Source organism: Salvelinus fontinalis, chromosome 16, assembly GCF_029448725.1.
Source record: "Salvelinus fontinalis isolate EN_2023a chromosome 16, ASM2944872v1, whole genome shotgun sequence".
Lineage (NCBI taxonomy): Eukaryota > Metazoa > Chordata > Actinopteri > Salmoniformes > Salmonidae > Salvelinus > Salvelinus fontinalis.
In genome coordinates, this window is record NC_074680.1 from 18,032,694 (window position 1) to 18,052,495 (window position 19,802).

The 19,802-nt window shown below is 41.3% G+C and overlaps 1 protein-coding gene across 1 annotated transcript; it reads right to left on the reverse strand.

Annotated features, from left to right (window-relative positions):
• Positions 1–5,643: 5,643 nt before the first annotated feature.
• On the reverse strand, positions 5,644–6,978 carry LOC129813422 (oligodendrocyte transcription factor 3-like). The gene has a single exon (XM_055865757.1). It carries the CDS (start codon positions 6,741–6,743, stop codon positions 5,973–5,975), a length of 771 nt encoding a protein of 256 aa, XP_055721732.1. The 5' UTR covers positions 6,744–6,978; the 3' UTR covers positions 5,644–5,972.
• Positions 6,979–19,802: the final 12,824 nt, after the last annotated feature.

Sequence of the window (19,802 nt, forward strand, 5' to 3'; positions counted from 1 at the left end):
TGTTTACCTGTCCTAATTTTTAGATGGCCTTAAACACTGAACAAATTAGAGTGGACCAGATTGATACGCTCTCGCTACTATTTATTGTTTCTGCATTGAGGATTCATCCTCTTTCAAGAATTATTTTGGAAATTATCTACAGAAAAACCTTGTTTTGAGCTCAGTTCAAAAAGAGCCGTTTGCGAACGACCCATCATTATGTCAGTGAAGGGCTGTTAAATTAAAACCAAGACTCTAATTTAGGGGGTATGCCATATGCCTACTTTTTATTAAAGAAATGGCCAAAAAAACAGACCTAGCCCTTGTTAGATTAAGATTTTGAAGAAAATAAAACTGATCTGATTATATAAAGTGATTTATAACGGCGCTTTGGTCCACAGTGCTGTATGCTAGAAACAAGCCGTAAAATACCTGGGGAAAACATGTCTCCCGTGATCCATATGGGATGTCATTGTTTAGTTTCTCTGACATTCAGAGGCTGAGCTACAACCTTCTATAGCCGAGGAGACAAACATTTTTACTTTGCTTGGGAAGTAATCTAATTATGTCACTATCAATTGATTAAGCTTTTCACGTTCTGTACAATAGAAGATGTTTAAACCCAGACAGCTTTTAGGGAAACACTTGTGGCCTTCTCTCATTGAGTTAAGCCACAGAAGAAGAGTGGCCAGCAGTTGAAGCTTAAAATGTTCTGCATCTGTAGGCCTACTTTGTCTGGGGTGGAAAGGTAGGCGTAACCTTTGAAAGTACCATGCTCAGATTCCTAATGACATCTCAGATTTAATTATTTGCAAACAGGGACAGTTTCGTTGCTATCAAGACACACTGATTTGGCATTGGAGAGATGTGATACGATGAACACATACACATATCTCTCTGTCCATTCTTAGCCTGTAATTTTGTCAATTTGTGTGATACAAAAAAATATTCTGCTAATATGTAAAATTACGTAGAATTGCATGACATTTCTCGGACCTGCAAATACGATGATAGATTCATGCAATGCTTTTATACTGAACAAAAATATAAATGCAACATGCAACAATTGCAAACATTTGACTGAAATACAGTTCCTACTAATACAGGAAATTAGTCAATTGAAATAAATTAATTAGGCCCTAATCTATGGATTTGACATGACTGGGCAGGGGTGCAGCAATGGGTGGGCCCAGCCAATCAGAATGAGTTTTTCCCCACAAAATGGCTTCATAACAGACAGAAATACTCTTCAGTATTCAGATTCTCTGTGGCAGCGATGTCAAAAAAAGCATAATCATTAACTTTATGACCCTTATAAAAAAAAGATTGCAGTTTTGAAACTGCAGTAAAAGTGCAGTCACTGCACTCCACTGTGGTATGTTGACGCAGTAATTACAGAATAACTGCAATTATACTGCATTGTAACTGCGTTGTAACTGCAGTAATATTTCTTAGTTTTTTTGGAAGCAGTATTTGCAGCATACTGCATTCTGACTGCAATTTATTCTCATAAGGGGAAAACTAAATCCGACATTGCGTTCAAATTCTGCTTAAACATCTATCATAATTGAACCCCAACCTTGCACCCACTTGTGTTAATTATTAAGGCCAGCTAAAATGAAAGCCAAACAAAGATTTCAGAATAAGCCTTTAGGGCTGAGCTCCTCCACGGAGTTGAGTGAGAAATGAACCTCTGATTCCTTCGAATTGCTATGTGTCTGCCGATACTTTAAAAAAAATATTCTTAAACCCTTACTGTGTACCTGTGTTTGTCTTCTGTTGTTGCGTGCCTTTTTTTGTGTGCTGAAATCCATACTTTTTAATAAAATGTTACTCAAATACAACCACCACCGACTGTTTCAATTGGCAAATGCGCATTCACACTTAGTTGCCATCTATCTTAGAGCAACAGCAATGAGGTCACAGTCAGTGGTTGTGTTTGATTAACGTTTAATAAAAAGTAAGCATTTCAGCAACAAAGAAAGGCTCCCAAAAACAGAGGACAAACAGCTACATGGTAAGGGTAAGAATTTACATTTTTGAAGTATCGACACATAGAGGAGTCAAACTCTAGTCTGCGCTCAACTCCGTGGAGGAGTTTAGGTAATTGGCTAGAGCTGAGCCAGACAGTTGGTTAGGTTTGCATATTTGGCTAATTATGCCCATGCAAAGGTCGTAACACTCATTTTAATGGGATGCAAAAAAAAAATGTATGGTTTCTGATGTTCATGGTCTATAGGCTATCATTCTGAACCAGTTTGAGCTTGTTCAATATGATAAATTAGGTAAAGTGTGGCCTGCCAGTCAATAGCACTGTCTCCACCTAGAGACAGGACGTCTGATAACTCATATTTTGTTGTAGGTAGATCATTAACTCACCTAGCCACATGACTAGCATTCAAATTTAATCTGCCCGTATGTTACTCAAACTTTAACGGGTCTACACGAATTCCCAGACCAGTGTGTGTGTGTGTGTGTGTGTGTGTGTTGACCCTATCCCAGCTGTGTTTCCCCCTCATCAGTATGCAGGGTGAAGGGGAGCCAGACTTTACTGAGCTGATAGTAAAAAGGTCAGGCTGCAAGCTTCTGGTGGAGTGCTCTCCCTTAATTGAAGATCCCCTGTACCCAGACGACGTACAATGTGTGCGTATGTTCTGCAATATGTCTCCTCTGTCCAGACTCTCAATCCCCTTAATTGTCTCCTTCAGTTCCCTAATTAACTGTCGATCCTGTCTACTGCTGAGCCCAGGGTAACACACACCCTTCTATTGATTAGCATTCCCTCCTGTTAACTCATCCATCTGTCTCTATGGGGTGGTGCCGCTAGCTAGCATGATCATGGCAACTGTATATAGTAGTGGAAATAATGACTATGCAGTCTTTACTCTCCACTCAGTTTGAGGCTTTTCTTTTCTCCGATGTTCCATCCAACCTTTTTATTAGAGTGAAATGTCACGACAGGCTTGATGGAAACAGCAAATCTGTCGGTACTGTACATTTTCAAATGTGGACAAAAGAAAATATGCTCGACAAGGTGGGATTGTTCTGTGTTGGTAAAATGTATGAATGTGAGAAATGGCTGTGGAAATGCCTTTATGTGCAAATATTGATATGAGAACCATCATATCGAAGGCGTTGACATGGTGTGTGGTCCTCCTACTTCGACTCAGGAAAACATACAGTTTATTAGGCAACAGATGAAATAAATGATGATGAACTTCACAGGGTGGTGAAAGTGCAAGGTGATGAGCTTATGTTTCTTTCCAATAAATATCGAGGGTCATGATGATTGGTTCTTGGCTGTCGTTTGACAAATAAAATAATCTCACTCTTTTGTCCATAATAATCTCATAATGTAGACTACTGTATACCCACATCTGCAAACTGTTGGGTAGAGCACACGTGCCAAGACCAGAGTGGGCACATTCGCTATATACTGTAACACAAACATTTTTGCTGGGAAAAAAATGTAACCGCAAAAGTAATTTTCACGCACAGCCTTTTATGCGCAACAAGTCAATTTGATGGAAACACGTCTTTGGTGGGAAAATGCGCATATTGTTTCATGCAGAATTTAGAATATTTGATTGAAAATCTGTCACCAATTGGATGGAAACCTAGCTACTATTAGGTATTTTTCTTGCTACTGAAAAAGCTGTTGAATTTTTGCATGTTTTTACCCCTCATGTTTATGTTTTATCATTTTTAATGGATAAGTCCCAAAATATTGTCAAGTCTCACAGCTGTTCATGGTAATGTAGAAATAAGCCTGTATCATGAACCATGCACTACTCATTCAACATGATAAAACCTTCACATTAAAAGCCCTTTTTACTTCACACGTCCTATGTTCTATGTGTTTAATGTGGAGTTTCCTAAACATGGTAGCCTATTCACAGCATATGCTCCTAACATACATACTTCAGACAGCACATAACAGGTCAGCATATGGTAAAAGCACTATGATGACGACAGTGGCTGGCCATAATGGCTCGGAAAGGCACTGTATGATTTAAGATGCATATCCATTACACGCCACACACCCACACACACACCCACACCTTCTCCATCCTGCTGCTGCTTCGTGGGTTAACACCATCAGCTAGCGACACAAAAACACCAGCTTTGCACAAGTAAATGTCCCTAATTATCAGCAAAGGGAGGCCGATCCCACTAATCCGAACAATGTGTTCTGCTTCCCAATTCCACCTGTGCCCAAAATACGAGGGGGGGGGGGGGGACTCAGGGTCCCAGTGTCAGGGGACCAGGGACCAGGTGATGCCGGAGCGTCCGTCCCCACCACAGAAGGCCCCTCCCTTGGCTGGGCTGGCAGCTGCCTCCCCCCACTGGGACGTCCCACAGCTGACAGTCCCAGAGTACTGACAGGGGCTCTTTACAGTGTCAATAGCCCCATAAATTAGAGCTAACCGCCTTTGTGGCAGGCGATGTGTCAGGCCTTTTGGCCCAACGGCGCTTGTTACCATGATGAAATGTAGATTGAATGGAAGGGGCCTGTGTCCCAGGCACGAGAGCTTGGCTTCCCCCGGTCTTTGTGTCCCATGCACAGCTATTGTCCAGCTCTATTCAGAGCTCTCATGGAGGAGGGGGTTGAAGGGGAACTGAGGAGTTACATCTCTTAATTTCTCCCCTGATCTCCACCTCATCCATCAGCCATGGGAGGATAAGCATGTATTTTACACGCTTGACTTGTTGCTAAGTGAGGGTGAGTCATTGTTGGGGGTTTGAGTAAATACATGTCTGTGGCTTCCATCCCACATATGTCATTGTTCTGGAGTGTTTGGTAAAGCTAGTCAATCATTGACTATAATTTTTTTATATAATTGGTTTCATGAAGATAGATATATTTTTATCTTTAAATATCTGTTTTGATTTGTTGGTTTAAATAAAAAAAAGTTGAAGTTACAATACTGCCATATACACTATTATCTCCCAATGAGATTTGTTGTGTATTCTTATGTTTAAACATCCTATGTAAAAATGTGCCATATCTACTTGCATTATTCAGATGCGCCCTAGGTATGAATACAGCCATGTCCTTAAGGGACAGTGACAAATCCTCTGGCCCACAGATGAGAAGGCCACAGCCCTGTCCCCCGCCTGCGCCAGACAAAAGTGAATCGCCATCCTGGCGCCCGCGCTGCCCTTTCATCTCCCACACCCTGTTGAAGTGAAGATGGATGATCCCAGAGCTCAGAGTGCCACATTCAACCTCCCTCTGCAGAGCTGCATTGTCTGGCCCTTCTGTCTCTCTTTAGCTCAGGGGTAGGCCTCTCCTCTCTAGGCTGGTTAGCAACCAACACCCTCTCTACTCTAAACCCACCCCTCCCCTCCCCTGCTCAGCATCGATAACTACTACACCCTCCTGGGTCTACCATGGAGAGACCCTAAAATACAGTGCACAGCAATGGTAAATATAATATAGTTATGTTTTACTATTGTAGTGCTGCTACATAGCCAATTAGAAAATTAAAAACATGAACGACATGCTCAAAAACACAATAGTCTGATGCAAATAAAATGTAAGTAGATGTTAATAGATTTAAATTTCTGATGTAAATAGACTGTCTCAAGTAAAACAGCAGAACATTTTACTTTTTTTATATCAAAAGTTTAATTTAGGAAAATAGGACACCTGCACAGAAGGACACAGTACTTTCCATCTTTGTCATTTGTTTCAGTAACACTGATATTGAATAGCCATAGCAGCTATTCTTGCTGTTAGTTCCAAGAACAACAGTATGAAATGGTCCCTGTGTGTGCATTTTAAATCCTTTCAATATAAACAAGGCATGTCAATTGGAAAAAATAGCAGCGGCATACTCAATAAAAGATACACTATATACAAAATATGTACAGGTCCTGAGGCTACCAGTGTTTTTTTTACAGTTAAACCAATGATTTTTCTCAATCCACTGGCAGTGAGCTACTTTGTCCTGGGTTGGGCCTCAACTTCAGTCCTAAGTGTCGCCTGCTCACTTGCCCATGGAAAAGCTGTGCAGGGTGGATGTGGTGGTTGGTAGAGGCTGGCAGAGCGAGCAGGGACAGGGCATACCAGGGAAGTGCCTGTAGGAGCTGGCTAGGTGGAGAGGGTCCTTCAGCAGGCTCTGTACCGGTGCATGGTGGAAGCCCATGTAGCTTGCAGAGGGCGGTGAGTGTGGGGCTGGAGCAGAGGGAGGCGAGGGGTGGTGGAGAGCTGAGGCCGTACTGCCAACCAGGGAGTGCAGGTTCTGGGCCAAGGGGTGCAGTGGGAGATGGGCTGTGGGGGCCGGAAGGGTGATCCGGGGGTGGCTGGTGCGACTCTGGGCACCACTGCCTCCGTACACATCCCCAACCAGCTTTTTCATCTCCTCCAGAGAGCTAGACAACATGAGGATATAGTTACGGGCCAGCAGCAGGGTGGAGATCTTTGAGAGCTTGCGGACAGAGGGCCCCTGAGCGTAGGGCATGACCTCTCTCAGGCCGTCTAATGCCTGGTTCAGGTCATGCATCCTCTTCCTCTCTCTGCCATTCACCTTCAGCCTAAGGTCCTGCACGTCGTCACCCTCTTTGAGGTCAGCCCGGGTCTTGCTCTTGCCTCCCCCAGCACAGTGGTCAGCCCTGCCCTGGCCGGCAGCCCTGGCTGCCCCCTCCTCCTGGCAGTAGGCCTGAAACATCTTGTTCGAGAAGAAGCTACCCATGGAGTCGTCCACCACCAGGTCTGGAGATGAGGAGCGGCTGGAGTTGGAGCCAGCATCAGAATCCATCTCAGCCGTTGAATAAGTAAAAAAAATAAACGTTATACACGAAAGTAGAAAAGACAACTAAATCCCCAAAGCAGCTGAGGTTAGAGCCAAAGCCTTTGGTGAAAAGTTCTTGAAAAATGTTTCACTCTTTTTTTCCCCCACCGCTCGCTGAGGGGCAATGCTCTCTCTCTCGTACTTCTGTCAGAGCTCAGTAGATAGCTAGATACAGTAGACGAAGGCAGGAGATGTGCTATGTCTGGTCCTCGTCAGCGGTCTGTCCTCCTGCAGCTCTACAGGGGTGCATTTATACCCCCATCCCAACAAAGGAACAATGAGACGCATAATGAAACATTTAGACTCGCAGCCAATTGCAGAAGGGACACACTTTCACTCCTCAGAGCCCACCCTTACCACCCCACCTCGCTACACCCACGTTTAACTCCCCATAATCACCACACATTAACTAGAGCAGGCCTGGGTTCACACATATGTGTTAAGACATACAAAACACTGTTTAGTTAACACAAGACACCTCACAGTTCATCAGTGAAGATTCACATGTACATGTGAAGATATAAAGGACAGAGTCCTTTTCACCAACGGTCTAAATTTGCAAGTATGTAAAGACATTAACCATAATGGTTATGGTGTGATAAACAATGTGCAAAATGAAATGTAAAAAAATTCTCCCAGTGTCAGGGGGACATTCACCAAAGTAATGAATAATATAGCAATCATTTCAATACATGTGCTGCCAGTGCTGGAAATTGATCACAGTGATGGACATCCTGTATATGTCATGTTTTATCTGTTGCATTTCATTTGGAGGGAAATGTAACCCAATATTTAAAATAATACCTCAATCTTAATAAGAACAGAAAAATCAGTTCAGTAATAATAAATATTTGGTACCTCCTTGAGAATAGTGATCTTGACATTGACATATTTAATACACTTTGATATGGAACCCTGTATGTGGGGCAATCAGCAGTTGCTACAACCATTTTTGTACTTATAAATTAATCATATGCACAAATCAGTGGCGGTCGGTGCCGTTTAAGATGAGGGAGGATAATTATTTATTTTATGAGCATATTGGAGCATATTGGATGACTGTCATTCATATTCAATTCACCAAGCTCAATGTAACATTGATAGGTTTAGGCTACTACATGATACTTGTCACGACTTCAACCGAGGCAGGCTCTCCTTCCCGTTCGGGTGGCGTTCGGCGGTCGTCGTCACCAGCCTACTAGCTGCCACTGACTCTTTTTCCTCCCCCCTCCTTATGTGTTTATTTGTTACACCTGTGTTCAGTTAAGTGGGTAATTAGTATGGCTTTATTTGTCAGCCAGCCCGTAGGCGTCTTTGTGCGGGATTGTTACTTTGTATACCTTTTGGATTTCGGGAGTGGAGATTATATTTGTGGACTGGGACTGTTGCTCGTGTCGTTGGACCGTAGTGTATGTTCACCCAGTTCGTCCGTGTTGGACATTTGTGTTGGACTGTTGGGGATTAAAAGACTCAATTTATTGAAGCTCTGCTGTCTCCTGCGTTTGACTTCGCACCCCCCCGACACCCAGGTCATTACAATACTCTAATTTTTCCCACACTCATCATGAGGTTGCTACAACTTAGCCTATGAATGAATGTTTACAATGTAGGTGCACAGGTCGATAGAAATTTGAGTAATCACGGTGACAGACAGTGACACATTCAATCCCGCCTTGCACAATCTTGCCTGCACCTAGCTGATCTAGGGTGTAATAATTTTCTATTGGACAAATTCAGGTATGTTTATTCCCATTTCATCCATTTAAGAAACCTTTTTCAACAGAATGAACACACCCCTGATCGCATACAAAGTGAATCGCATCGACGCACTCTCCTCCTCTCACCTTTTCCCTTCGCTTGTGGACTTCAGTGTACAACACATCAGCTGTCTGTGACCAGGCAAAAAAAAACTTTCCAAACCAAACCTATCATATCCGCCAACCGCTACACACGGCCTACATCGTTGTCACCATATTAACATCATAGTCAACATAGCTACTAAAACTAACGCGTTTGTAAACCTGCTACAACCATGCAGTACAGTGTACAGTCAGCAGCAAGCAGTTTAGCAGTTACACTGGCAGGCCCCGGTGGCAATAAATGAATAAAACCAAAAGCTTACCTTGATAAGGAAGAGTTCCAGTGTTGGATAGCCATAGCCAGCTAGCTAACATAGCATCCCTCTCTGTTTGAGCCTGGTGTTTGAGTAGGTTAAACTAGCTAAGTAAGTTAACGTTTTTTTTTTAAATACAACAAAATATAGCTATCTCTCTCTCTCTCTCTCTCTCTCTCTCTCTCTTTCTCTCTCTTCTCCTTCATTTCTGAATAAATTAATTTGTTCAAAACTGTTCAACTATTGTCTTTCTCTCTCTTTGAGTCAACTACTCACAATAATGTATGCACTGCAGTGCTAGCTAGCTGTAGCTTATGTTTTCAGTACTAGATTAATTCTCTGATCCTTTGATTGGGTGGACAACATGTCAGTTCAAGCTGCAAGAGCTCTGATAGGTTGGAGGACATCGTCTGGAAATTGTCATAATTACTGTGTAAGTCTATGGAAGGGGGTAAGAATCGTGAGCCTTCTAGGTTTTGTATTGAAGTCAATGTGCCCAGAGGAGGACGGAAACTAGCGGTCCTCCCTCTACACCACGGTGCTACCCCACAGAGTGCTGTTGAGGCTACTGTAGACATTAATTGAAAAACAGTGTGTTTTAATCAATTAATTGACGTGAATATATTTAGTATAGTTTTATCTAAAAGGAGAAAAAAAATTACATTTCACTATATTTCTTTTTATGAAATTCACTGAGGAGGATGGTCCTCCCCTTCCTCCTCTGAGGAGCCTCCACTGATACCCATTGATTCTTAAAGAATATAACTTATAAATGCCTTATGAGCTTAGTTCCACTGTCGTACCCCAACAGAACCCGAAATACAGTATTAGCTTGTTTTACTCAAATGTTTGTAAACATAGTAAATGTAAATAAACACTATATAGCCTCAAAACATGGTTAAAACTATAATGTTGATATCATGGATGGTCAGTCCTTGCATCCATAGTTCTGTCTATGAATTTGAGAGTGGTTACATTTCTCCAGCCCCATCCTTCACCTTTTTACAGAAACAGGGGCGGGGAGTGGGCTTTGTTATTGTTCTACTACTGATTGCCGCTTTAAACCTAGACAAGAACATTGTTAATGGCAGACTAGGTACAATTCAACCGCGGATAAAGACAATGGGGTCAGATTCAATACGACTAAGCCCCCAAACAGTCTGCGAAATCACATCACTATCACTGGAAGGGGGCCCTGAAGAGGGGAGGAGGTAGTTAAAAAGATACTAAAGAGTGGGCGATGCATTGTCTTGCCCTTCTTCGGTACCGTAAAGCCCTTTAGATTGGGCCGGTTAACTTTCTAAGATCCTGCGTAGCGTGGCCATTCCTCCATGGCTCTGCATTGGCCACAGAGGCTTCATTAACATGACTATAACACACACAGTGTGTGTGTGTGTCTGTGTGTGCTGGTTCACACTGACTCTGATTACTCACACACTACAGGTTATAACACTTTCTTATAATGACAATTGCCACAGAGTTCATATAGAAGTTATATGTGACAGACATATAAAAGACGGAAGATAATCTAAATATTTATGTACAGTTGAAGTGGGAAGTTTACATACACTTAGGTTGGAGTCATTAAAACTCGTTTTTCAACCACTTGAAGTTGGAAGTCAACCCCTCCACAAATTTCTTGTTAACAAACTATAGTTTTGGCAAGTTGGTTAGGACATCTACTTTGTGCATGACACAAGTCACTTTTCCAACAATTGTTTACAGACAGATTATTTCACTTATAATTCACTGTATCACATTTCCAGTGGGCCAGAAGTTTACATACACTAAGTTGACTGTGCCTTTAAACAGCTAGGAAAATTCTAGAAAAGTATGTCATGGCTTTAGAAGCTTCTGATAGGCTAATTGACATAGTTTGAGTCAATTGGAGGTGTACCTGTGGATGTATTTCAAGGCCTACCTTCAAACTCAGTGCTTCTTTGCTTGACATCATGGGAAAATCAAAGAAATCATCAAAGACCTCAGAAAAATAAACTGTAGACCTCCACAAGTCTGTGATCATCCTCGGGAGCAATTTCCAAACGCCTGAAGGTACCACGTTCATCTGTACAAACAATAGTACGCAAGTATAAACACCATGGGACCACGCAGCCATCATACCGCTCAGGAAGGAGACACGTTCGGTCTCATAGAGATTAACGTATTTTGGTACGAAAGTGCAAATCAATCCCAGAACAACAGCAAAGGACCTTGTGAAGATGCAGGAGGAAACAGGTACAAAAGTATCTATATCTGTCACGTTCCTGACCGGTTTTCTGTTATTTTGTATGTGTTAGTCGGTCAGGGCATGAGTTTGGGTGGGCAGTCTATGTTATGTGTTTCTATGTTGGTAAAGGGTGACCTGATGTGGTTCTCAATTAGAGGCAGGTGGTTTTCATTTCCTCTGATTGAGAGCCATATTAAGGTAGGTGTTTTCACATTGATTGTTGTGGGTGGTTGTCTCCTGTGTCTGTGTTTGTCGCGCCACACGGGACTATCTCGGTTTGTTTGTACGTTTGTTCTTTTGTGTAGTCTGTTTTCCCTGTTCGTGCGTTCTTCGTTACATGTAAGTTCTTACGTTCAGGTCAGTCTACATTCGTTTTGTTGTTTTGTTTAGTATCAAGTATAGTTCGTTTTTTGTCTTGTTTTAATAAATTTCATTATGTCTAACTACCACGCTGCATATTGGTCATCTGATCCGTCTCGCCTCTCCTCGTCTGAGGAGGAGGACGAAGTAGACTGCCGTTACAATATCCACAGTAAAACAAGTCCTATATCGATATAACCTGAAAGGCCGCTCAGCAAGGAAGAAGCCACTGCTCCAAAACCACCATAAAAAAGCCAGACTACGGTTTGCAACTGCACATGGGGACAAAGATCGTACTTTTTGGAGAAATGTCCTCTGGTCTGATGAAATAAAAATAGAACTGTTTGGATGAAAAAGGGGGAGGCTTGCAAGCTGAAGAACACCATCCCAACCGGGAAGCACGGGGTGGCAGCATTATGTTGTAGGGGTGCTTTGCTGCAGGAGGGACTGATGCACTTCACAAAATAGATGGCATCATGAGGGAGGAAAATTATGTGGATATATTGAAACAACATCTCAAGACATCAGTCAGGAAGTTAAAGCTTGGTCGCAAATGGGTCTTCCAAATGGACAATGACCCCAAGCATACTTCCAAAGTTGTGGAAAAATGGCTTAAGGACAACAAAGTCAAGGTATTGGAGTGGCCATCACAAAGCCCTGACCTCAATAATATAGAACATTTGTGGGCAGAACTGAAAAAGCGCTTACTAGCAAGGAGGCCTACAAACCAGACTCAGTTACACCAGCTCTGTCAGGAGGAATGGGCCAGAATTGTGGGAAGCTTGTGGAAGGCTTCTCGAAACATTTGACCCAAGTTAAACAATTTCAAGGAAATACTACCAAATACTAATTGAGTGTATGTAAACTTCTGACCCACTGGGAATGTGTTGAAAGAAATAAAAGCTGAAATAAATCATTCTCTCTACTATTATTCTGAAACTTCACATTCTTAAAACAAAGTGGTGATCCTAACTGACCTAAAACAAGGAATTTTTACTAGGATTAAATGTCAGGAATTGTGAGAAACTGAGTTTAAATGTATTTGGCTAAGGTGAATGTAAACTTCCGACTTCAACTGTATGTGTAACAGTTCTCTTCTTGCGTTGTGTTGTGAACAATCATCGACAAGGACTCCAGCATGTTGCACCAGTCACGCATGTATTATCTGATAGAGAAACAGTACGGATAGCACGCCATGCAATGCAGCCACCACAGATCATTCTCCACTCTGCATGCATGCGCTGGTTTGGCACTTGTTGACTGGAGTTTATTTCTCTCAAATTGTACACATTTGTTTATATCTCTGTTAGTGAGCATTTCTCCTTTGCCAAGATAATCCATCCACCTGACAAGTGTGGTATATCAAGAAGCTGATTAAACATCATGATCAGTACACAGGTGCACCTTGTGCTGGGGACAATTAAAGGCCACATTAAAAAGTGCAGTTTTGTCACAACACAATGCCACAGATGTCTCAGGTTTTTGAGGGTATGTGCAATTGGCCTGCTGACTGCAGGAAAAATGTAATGCCTCTACCATGAGCGTCCTCCAACGTCGTTTTAGAGAATTTGGCAGTACGTCCAACCGGCCTCACAAATGCAGACCACGTGTAACCACACCAGCCCAAAACCTCCACATCCGACTTCTTCCTCTGCGAGTTTGTCTGAGGGGGAGTGCTGAGGAGTATTTCTGTCTGTAATAAAGCCCTTTCGTGGGGAAAAAGTCATTCCGATTGGCTGGGCTTGGCTCCCCAGTGAGTGGCTCGGCTTGGCTTGGCACCCCTGCCCAGTCATGTCAAATCCATAGAGGGCCTAATTAATTTATTTCAATTGACTGATTTACTTATATGAACTGTAACTCAGTAAAAAAATTGAAATTGTTGCATGTTGCATTTATATTTTTGTTCAGTGTACATAACACCCCCAGACACAGTGAATAAACAGCTAGCATTTGCTGAAATTATATTAGATGAAGTGCACCACAAATATTCAGAAAGGAAACACCACATCTCAAGTACAATATTCCAGCAATGTTTACAAACAAATCGCTATAACTTCAACATTCCGATCTGCACTTCAGAGTATAAGAATCACCGACCTTCGTAAGCAAGCCACGCAAACCAGCCAGTAAGATTCCATGCTGAGTACGTGAAGGCAAGACAAAACTAAAACCCAAAAACCCATTGGCATACAATAGTGGCAAGTTGAATCACCAATAATAACTCTGTTACATATGACTACATCATGCTGAATTGCTTAAGGGGAATAGCACACATTTGCTGTATTCACAAAGCCCTTTCATTAGGTTATATGTGATCATACATCGCTCCAGCAACGCTACTGTCCAGATGTTTGTCTGTTTCTTTAATCACATGGCAGAGATATGAAGCCCAGCTCCATCTTTTCTCCACATCACTCCTCTATTATTCTCACTAGCACATTTTTGTCTCTTGCTCTGGAATTTCCTGAGAAATGTTACCAAGACTAGCCTACACTGAGGGAAATATTATGGGTGGAGTGCTGGTGAAAACATCAGTGCTTTTTGTGTTATGTTGTGCAGTGTCAGTCCTGCAGAAGAATGGCCTTGGGCAGAAAAGCTTGACCTGTAGGTACAGGTTTAAGTAGAACTCACTTTTGTAACGTTTTCTCCCTCTTGACTAATGCAATACCAACTACTACTCTGTTACTTAGGGTGTTATCACAATTTTTGTGAACTCAGTGCAATTCACTTAAAACTTCTTATGGCTGCAATCCTGTTAACGGGATGATATGACAACAGCCAGTGAAAGTGCAGGGCGCCAAATTCAAACAACAGAAATCTCATAATTAAAATTCCGTATTCCTTCTGCTGATTCTGTTGCAAAACGTTTCTTAAACGGGAGCAGAAGGAATGAAACAGAGATTGAATTTGTCCAATAGAAACTCTGGTTTTAGTTGACTGTTTGGCTAATGATTACACCCCAGGTTCGTGGAAAAAACGTGCTGTTTTGGGATATTGATTAGGCACAGACATTCAAAAATATGTGTTTGAGTTTTTATTTCAGATTATTTGTTCGTAAAATGCAGTGGCGACCCGTCATTCAGGGCAGGTGGGGCCCTATATTTTTTGCCTGTTTTGCATGTTATTTGGGCATTAATACATGTTACATATCAGTTTTCAAAACAATGTAATTTTTTACATTTTAAGATAGATTAAACGTGTCTGTGCTCGTCGGCCATTGGACATAAACATTACACAACAAGTTGGAAATGGCATATTCAACAATGAGTGATTTGGAAGAAATCAGTGGCTATGTTCCGAATTCTGTCGCTGTACAATTCAAAAGTTCTGAACAAATCGTTATATTGACTATGTCCGTCCTAACTCGCTCATTAATTTGGGGCTCCCGAGTGGCGCAGCAGTCTAAGGCACTGCATCTCAGTGCTTAAGGCGTCACTACAGACACCCTGGTTCAAATCCAGGCTGGATGACAACTGGCCAGGATTGGGTGTACCATAGGGCGGTGCACAATTGGCCCAGCGTCGTCTGGGTTTGGCCGGTGTAGGCTGTCATTGTAAATAAGAATTTTCCCTAGTTAAATTTAAAAAAATGTCTTAATCGAAATTACAGATCGCCTCTTATCCGCTCGTGCCATAGTGCCAAAGTTTGCCCTTATGCCATAGTTTGTACATCTCAATTGTCCGTAGAAACCACATTTGTTTAAGCAAGTCAGCCATATCAGCTATTCTTTTTTAAAAGGAAGTAAATGAGGCTGAATGAACTGTTTCGCTGCCAGACAAGTCTCCGCTGATAGCCAGGTGTAGAAGTGGTAAGGTGTTGGGACTGCTGTTGGGACTTTGCTGTTGGGACAGCTTTATGTACGCCCTAACAGTTTGTGGGCACCGTTTGTCACCCATATAGTGCAATTAATGTATTGTTTAGTGTTGTGTTGTGTAGTGGCTTTCCTGGCATGCATCCCCCCCAAAAATGGGGGAGTTTGCCCCACCAAGATTTACATGCTAAAATCGCCACTGGTAAGATGTGATCTATGAGCTTAGAGAGCTTCATAAGCTGTTTATTTGATTGTGTGGTTTGAATCGTGTGAGAAGATAACAATATATTTGGTGAAAATCACAACATAGGATACAATACCAATTCTAGCTCTTAACCTTTCTGACCAACCCATCCCGGATCCGGGATAATTGTCATCAGAAACGCTGACTAGCATAGCGTAGCATAGCGCCACAGGTAAATAATATTACTAGAAAATATTCATATTCATGAAATCACAAGTGCAATATTGCAAAACACAGCTTAGCCTTTTGTTAATCCTGTCAGGACCCGGTGTGAGAAAGTCACTAATAAATCGGCAGAACCCAGAAGATGAGGCAGACACAGCAGTACTAGAGACGGTGGTTTAATCAAAGGAAAGATCTTCCGGCAAAAATATAAATCCACAGCGTCCAAAACAAAAGCCAAGAGACAAAAATAGATATCTTCAAAAATACAAAGAAAATCCACAAAGTGGTAAGAACAGCAAGGGAAAAAACAAAACTCAAAAGACTAATCCTAAATTAACAAGAACAATACCAGAGAATCTCTGGAAACTCCAACAAGAGAAAAAGTTAACAGCAGGGCTGGGGCTGGGTGCTAACGAACAAACACTGAGCAAAGAACTGAGGAACACACAGGGTTTAAATACCAAACAAGGGAACGACCTACAGGTGCAAACAATAATTAGAGCAAGGAAAAAACAAAAGGTTCAAAAAAGGTGAAATGGGGATATCTAGTGACCAAAACCTGAACAGTCCTGGACAAAACCTGACAAATCCACCTGTCATCTCAGATTTTGAAATTATGCTTTACAGCGAAAGCAATACAAGCGTTTGTGTAAGTTTATCGATCGCTCGACAAAACAATAAGTACACTTAGCATCAGGTAACTTGGTCACGAAAATCAGAAAAGCAATCAAATTAATCGTTTACCTTTGATGATCTTCGGATGTTTTCACTCACGAGACTCCCAGTTAGACAACAAATGTTCCTTTTGTTCCATAAAGATATTTTTTATATCCAAATACCTCCGTTAGTTTGCTGCGTTATGCCCAGGAATCCACCGGAAAGAGCGGTCACGACAACGCAGACAAAAATTCCAAATTATATCCATAATGTCTACAGACACATGTCATACGTTTTTTATAATCCATCCTCAGGGTGCTTTTAAAATATCTATTCGATAATATATCAACCGGGACAGTTGGCTTTACACTAGGACAGGGAATAACAATGTCTGCCTTTCCCTTTTGCGCACAACTCACTCTGAGAGCCCCCACCTATCCACTTACGTAATGTGGTCGTTCACGCTCATTCTTCAAAATAAAAGCCTGAAACTATGTCTGAAGGCTGTTGACACCTTAGGGAAGCCATAGAAAAAGATGTCTAGTTGATATCCCTTTAAATGGGCAATAGGGATACATAGGAACAGAGAGGTTTCAAAAACAGGGGCACTTCCTGATTGGATTTTCCTCCGGTTTCCGCCTGCAATATCAGTTCTGTTTAACTCACAGACAATATTAAGACAGTTTTGGAAACTTTAGAGTGTTTTCTATCCTAATCTGACAATTATATGCATATTCTAGTTTCGGGGGCTGAGAAATAGGCAGTTTCAAATGGGTACGTTTTTTAGCCAAAAACGAAAATACCGCCCCCTAGTCTTAAGAAAAGGGGCAGTAGCCTATTGTGTGTATAATTTTCAATTCCAGCATTATTTAATCTGCAGTTATTCTTCTGTTACCAATAATATTTACATGTTAACAGCATCTTCTAATTACAATTATTGTGTCTCTGTCACGTTTACTCTCTCTACGGCGCTCGAGGTCGCCAGTCTGCTTATTATTACGCACACCTGTCAACATCGTTACGCGCACCAGCGCCTCATCAGACTCACCCGGACTCCATCACCTTCCTGATTACCTTCCTCATATCTGTCACTGTTCTCCCGTCGGTTCTTTCCTAAGGCGTTATTGTTTCTGTTCATATGTTTCATGTCGCTACTCGTGTTTCTTGTTTTGTTCTATGTTCATTTATTTATTAAATTCCCTCCCTGTACTTGCTTCCCGATTATTGACGTACACATTACAGTCTCATCTTTTAACTAAATGCAATCTATTAGCTAACAAAATGGCAGCGCCTCTTCCCCCTCAGGAGACTGAAATGATTTGGCATGGGCCCTACAGCTGCATCATCGAGAGCATTTTGAATGGCTGCATCACCGCTTGGTGTAGCAAATGCACTGCCTTAGACCGCAAAGAGATACAAAGTGTGTTGTGGACAGCCCGGTACATCACTGAGGCAGAGCTCCCTGCCATCCACACACACATAACACACACACACACACATACCAACACAACACAAACACAGATACATACACATTACACAGACATGCACACTCACACTTTTATACTCATAATTTTCTGCTGCTACTCTGTTCTATATTTTACTCTTATTATTATCTATCCTGATGCCTAGTCACTTTACCCTGCCTTCATGTACATACTGTATCTACCTCAAATACCTCATACCTCTATATATATATATAGCTCCGTTCTTGTGTATTTTATTTTATTCCTCTTGTGTTACTATTTTAAAATGCTATTTTATTATTTTTAAACTCTGCATGTTGGGAAGGGCTCATAAGCAAGCATTTCACGGTAAAGTCTACACCTGTTGTATTCGGTGCATGTGACAAAATAAATTGTATTTGATTTTAAATGTAAGTAGGTGTATCTAGCTGCCCAATAAGACATTCTGATGGAATTAAATCTATTAGCTTCCAAAACAGAACCAAGATCTTTTCCCAACGTTGACTCAATACACTCTGGGTTTTTACAAAGTGCAGGACAAGCCATTCCATCATAAAGGTTTATCGGACAGCTAGATATACCTACTTACATTTTGGAAGCTAATAGATTGCATTTAGTTAAAATATTAGACATAATAATTGTAATCAGAAGATATTATTAACATGTAAATGTTATTGGTAACAGAATAAATAGCATAAGAATAACTGCAGGTTAATGCTGGAATTTAACATTCTCCACCCAATGTAGGCTACTTCCCCTTTAAGAGCTAGTATTGCTTTTGTAACCTAAGTATGTTGTTGTCTTCTCAAACTATTCAACCCCCTCAATTGAATAAACAGCTTATGAAGCTCTCTTAGCCTATAGAGCACATATTTCTAACAAATAATCTGAAGTAAAAACTCAGAATTTCTGTGCATCAACGACAATCGCTAATTAATATCCAAAAACAGCACACATTTTTTTTCCTCAAACCTGCACATCATCAAAAGGGAATCGGACCCAGACCACCTCTCCTGATGGTCTCAGTTCAGTTTGCTTCAGGGCTCTTTTGAAGGGGTTGAGTTCCTTTGAAGTGTTCACACTGCACAAAAAATGAAGCAAACCGCACTGAGTTCACAAAAATTGTCTGAAAGGGACCAAGTGTGAAAACACCTTAAATAGTTGCATTCAGTGCATTTGGAAAGTATTCAGACCCCTTCCCTTTTTCCACATTTTGTTACGTTACAACCGTATTCTAAAACGGATTAAAAAACGTTTTTTCATCACTCTACACATAATACCCCATAATGACAGAGCAAAAATATATATTTTTTTTTTCTGTGCAAATTTATTTAAAAAAACAACAACTGAAATATCTTATTTACGTAAGTATTCAGACCCTTTGCTATGTCACTCGAAATTGAGCTCAGGTGCATCCTGTTTCCATTAATCACCCTTGATATGTTTCTACAACTTGATTGGAGTTCACCTGTGGTAAATTCAATTGATTGGACATTATTTGTAAAGGTCCCACAGTTTACAGTTCATGTCAGAGCAAAAACTCTGACATTAGATTTTTCCCACTCCTCTTTCTGCCTTGAAGGCCAGCATCCCGAAGTCGCCTCTTCACTGCTGACGTTGAGATTGGTGTTTTGCTGGTACTATTTAATGAAGCTGCCAGTTGAAGACTTGTGAGGCGTCTGTTTCTCAAACGAGACATGATGCTCCAGATACGCAACTAGTCTAAAGAAGGCCAGTTGCATTGCTTCTTTAATAAGAGCAACAGTTTTCAGCTGTGCTAACATAATTGCAAAAGGGTTTTCTAATGATCAATTAGCCTTTTAAAATTATAAACTTGGATTAGCTAACACAACGTGCCATTGGAACACAGGAGTGATGGTTGCTGATAATGGGCTATTCCATAGAATATTCCATACAAAATCAGCTGTTTCCAGCTACAACATTAACAACATTAATGTCTACACTGTATTTCTCATCAATTTGATG

Coding starts and splice junctions, on each gene's coding strand:
- LOC129813422 (XM_055865757.1), bottom strand. CDS start 6,743: ATGGATTCTGATGCTGGCTCCAACTCCAGCCGCTCCTCATCTCCAGAC.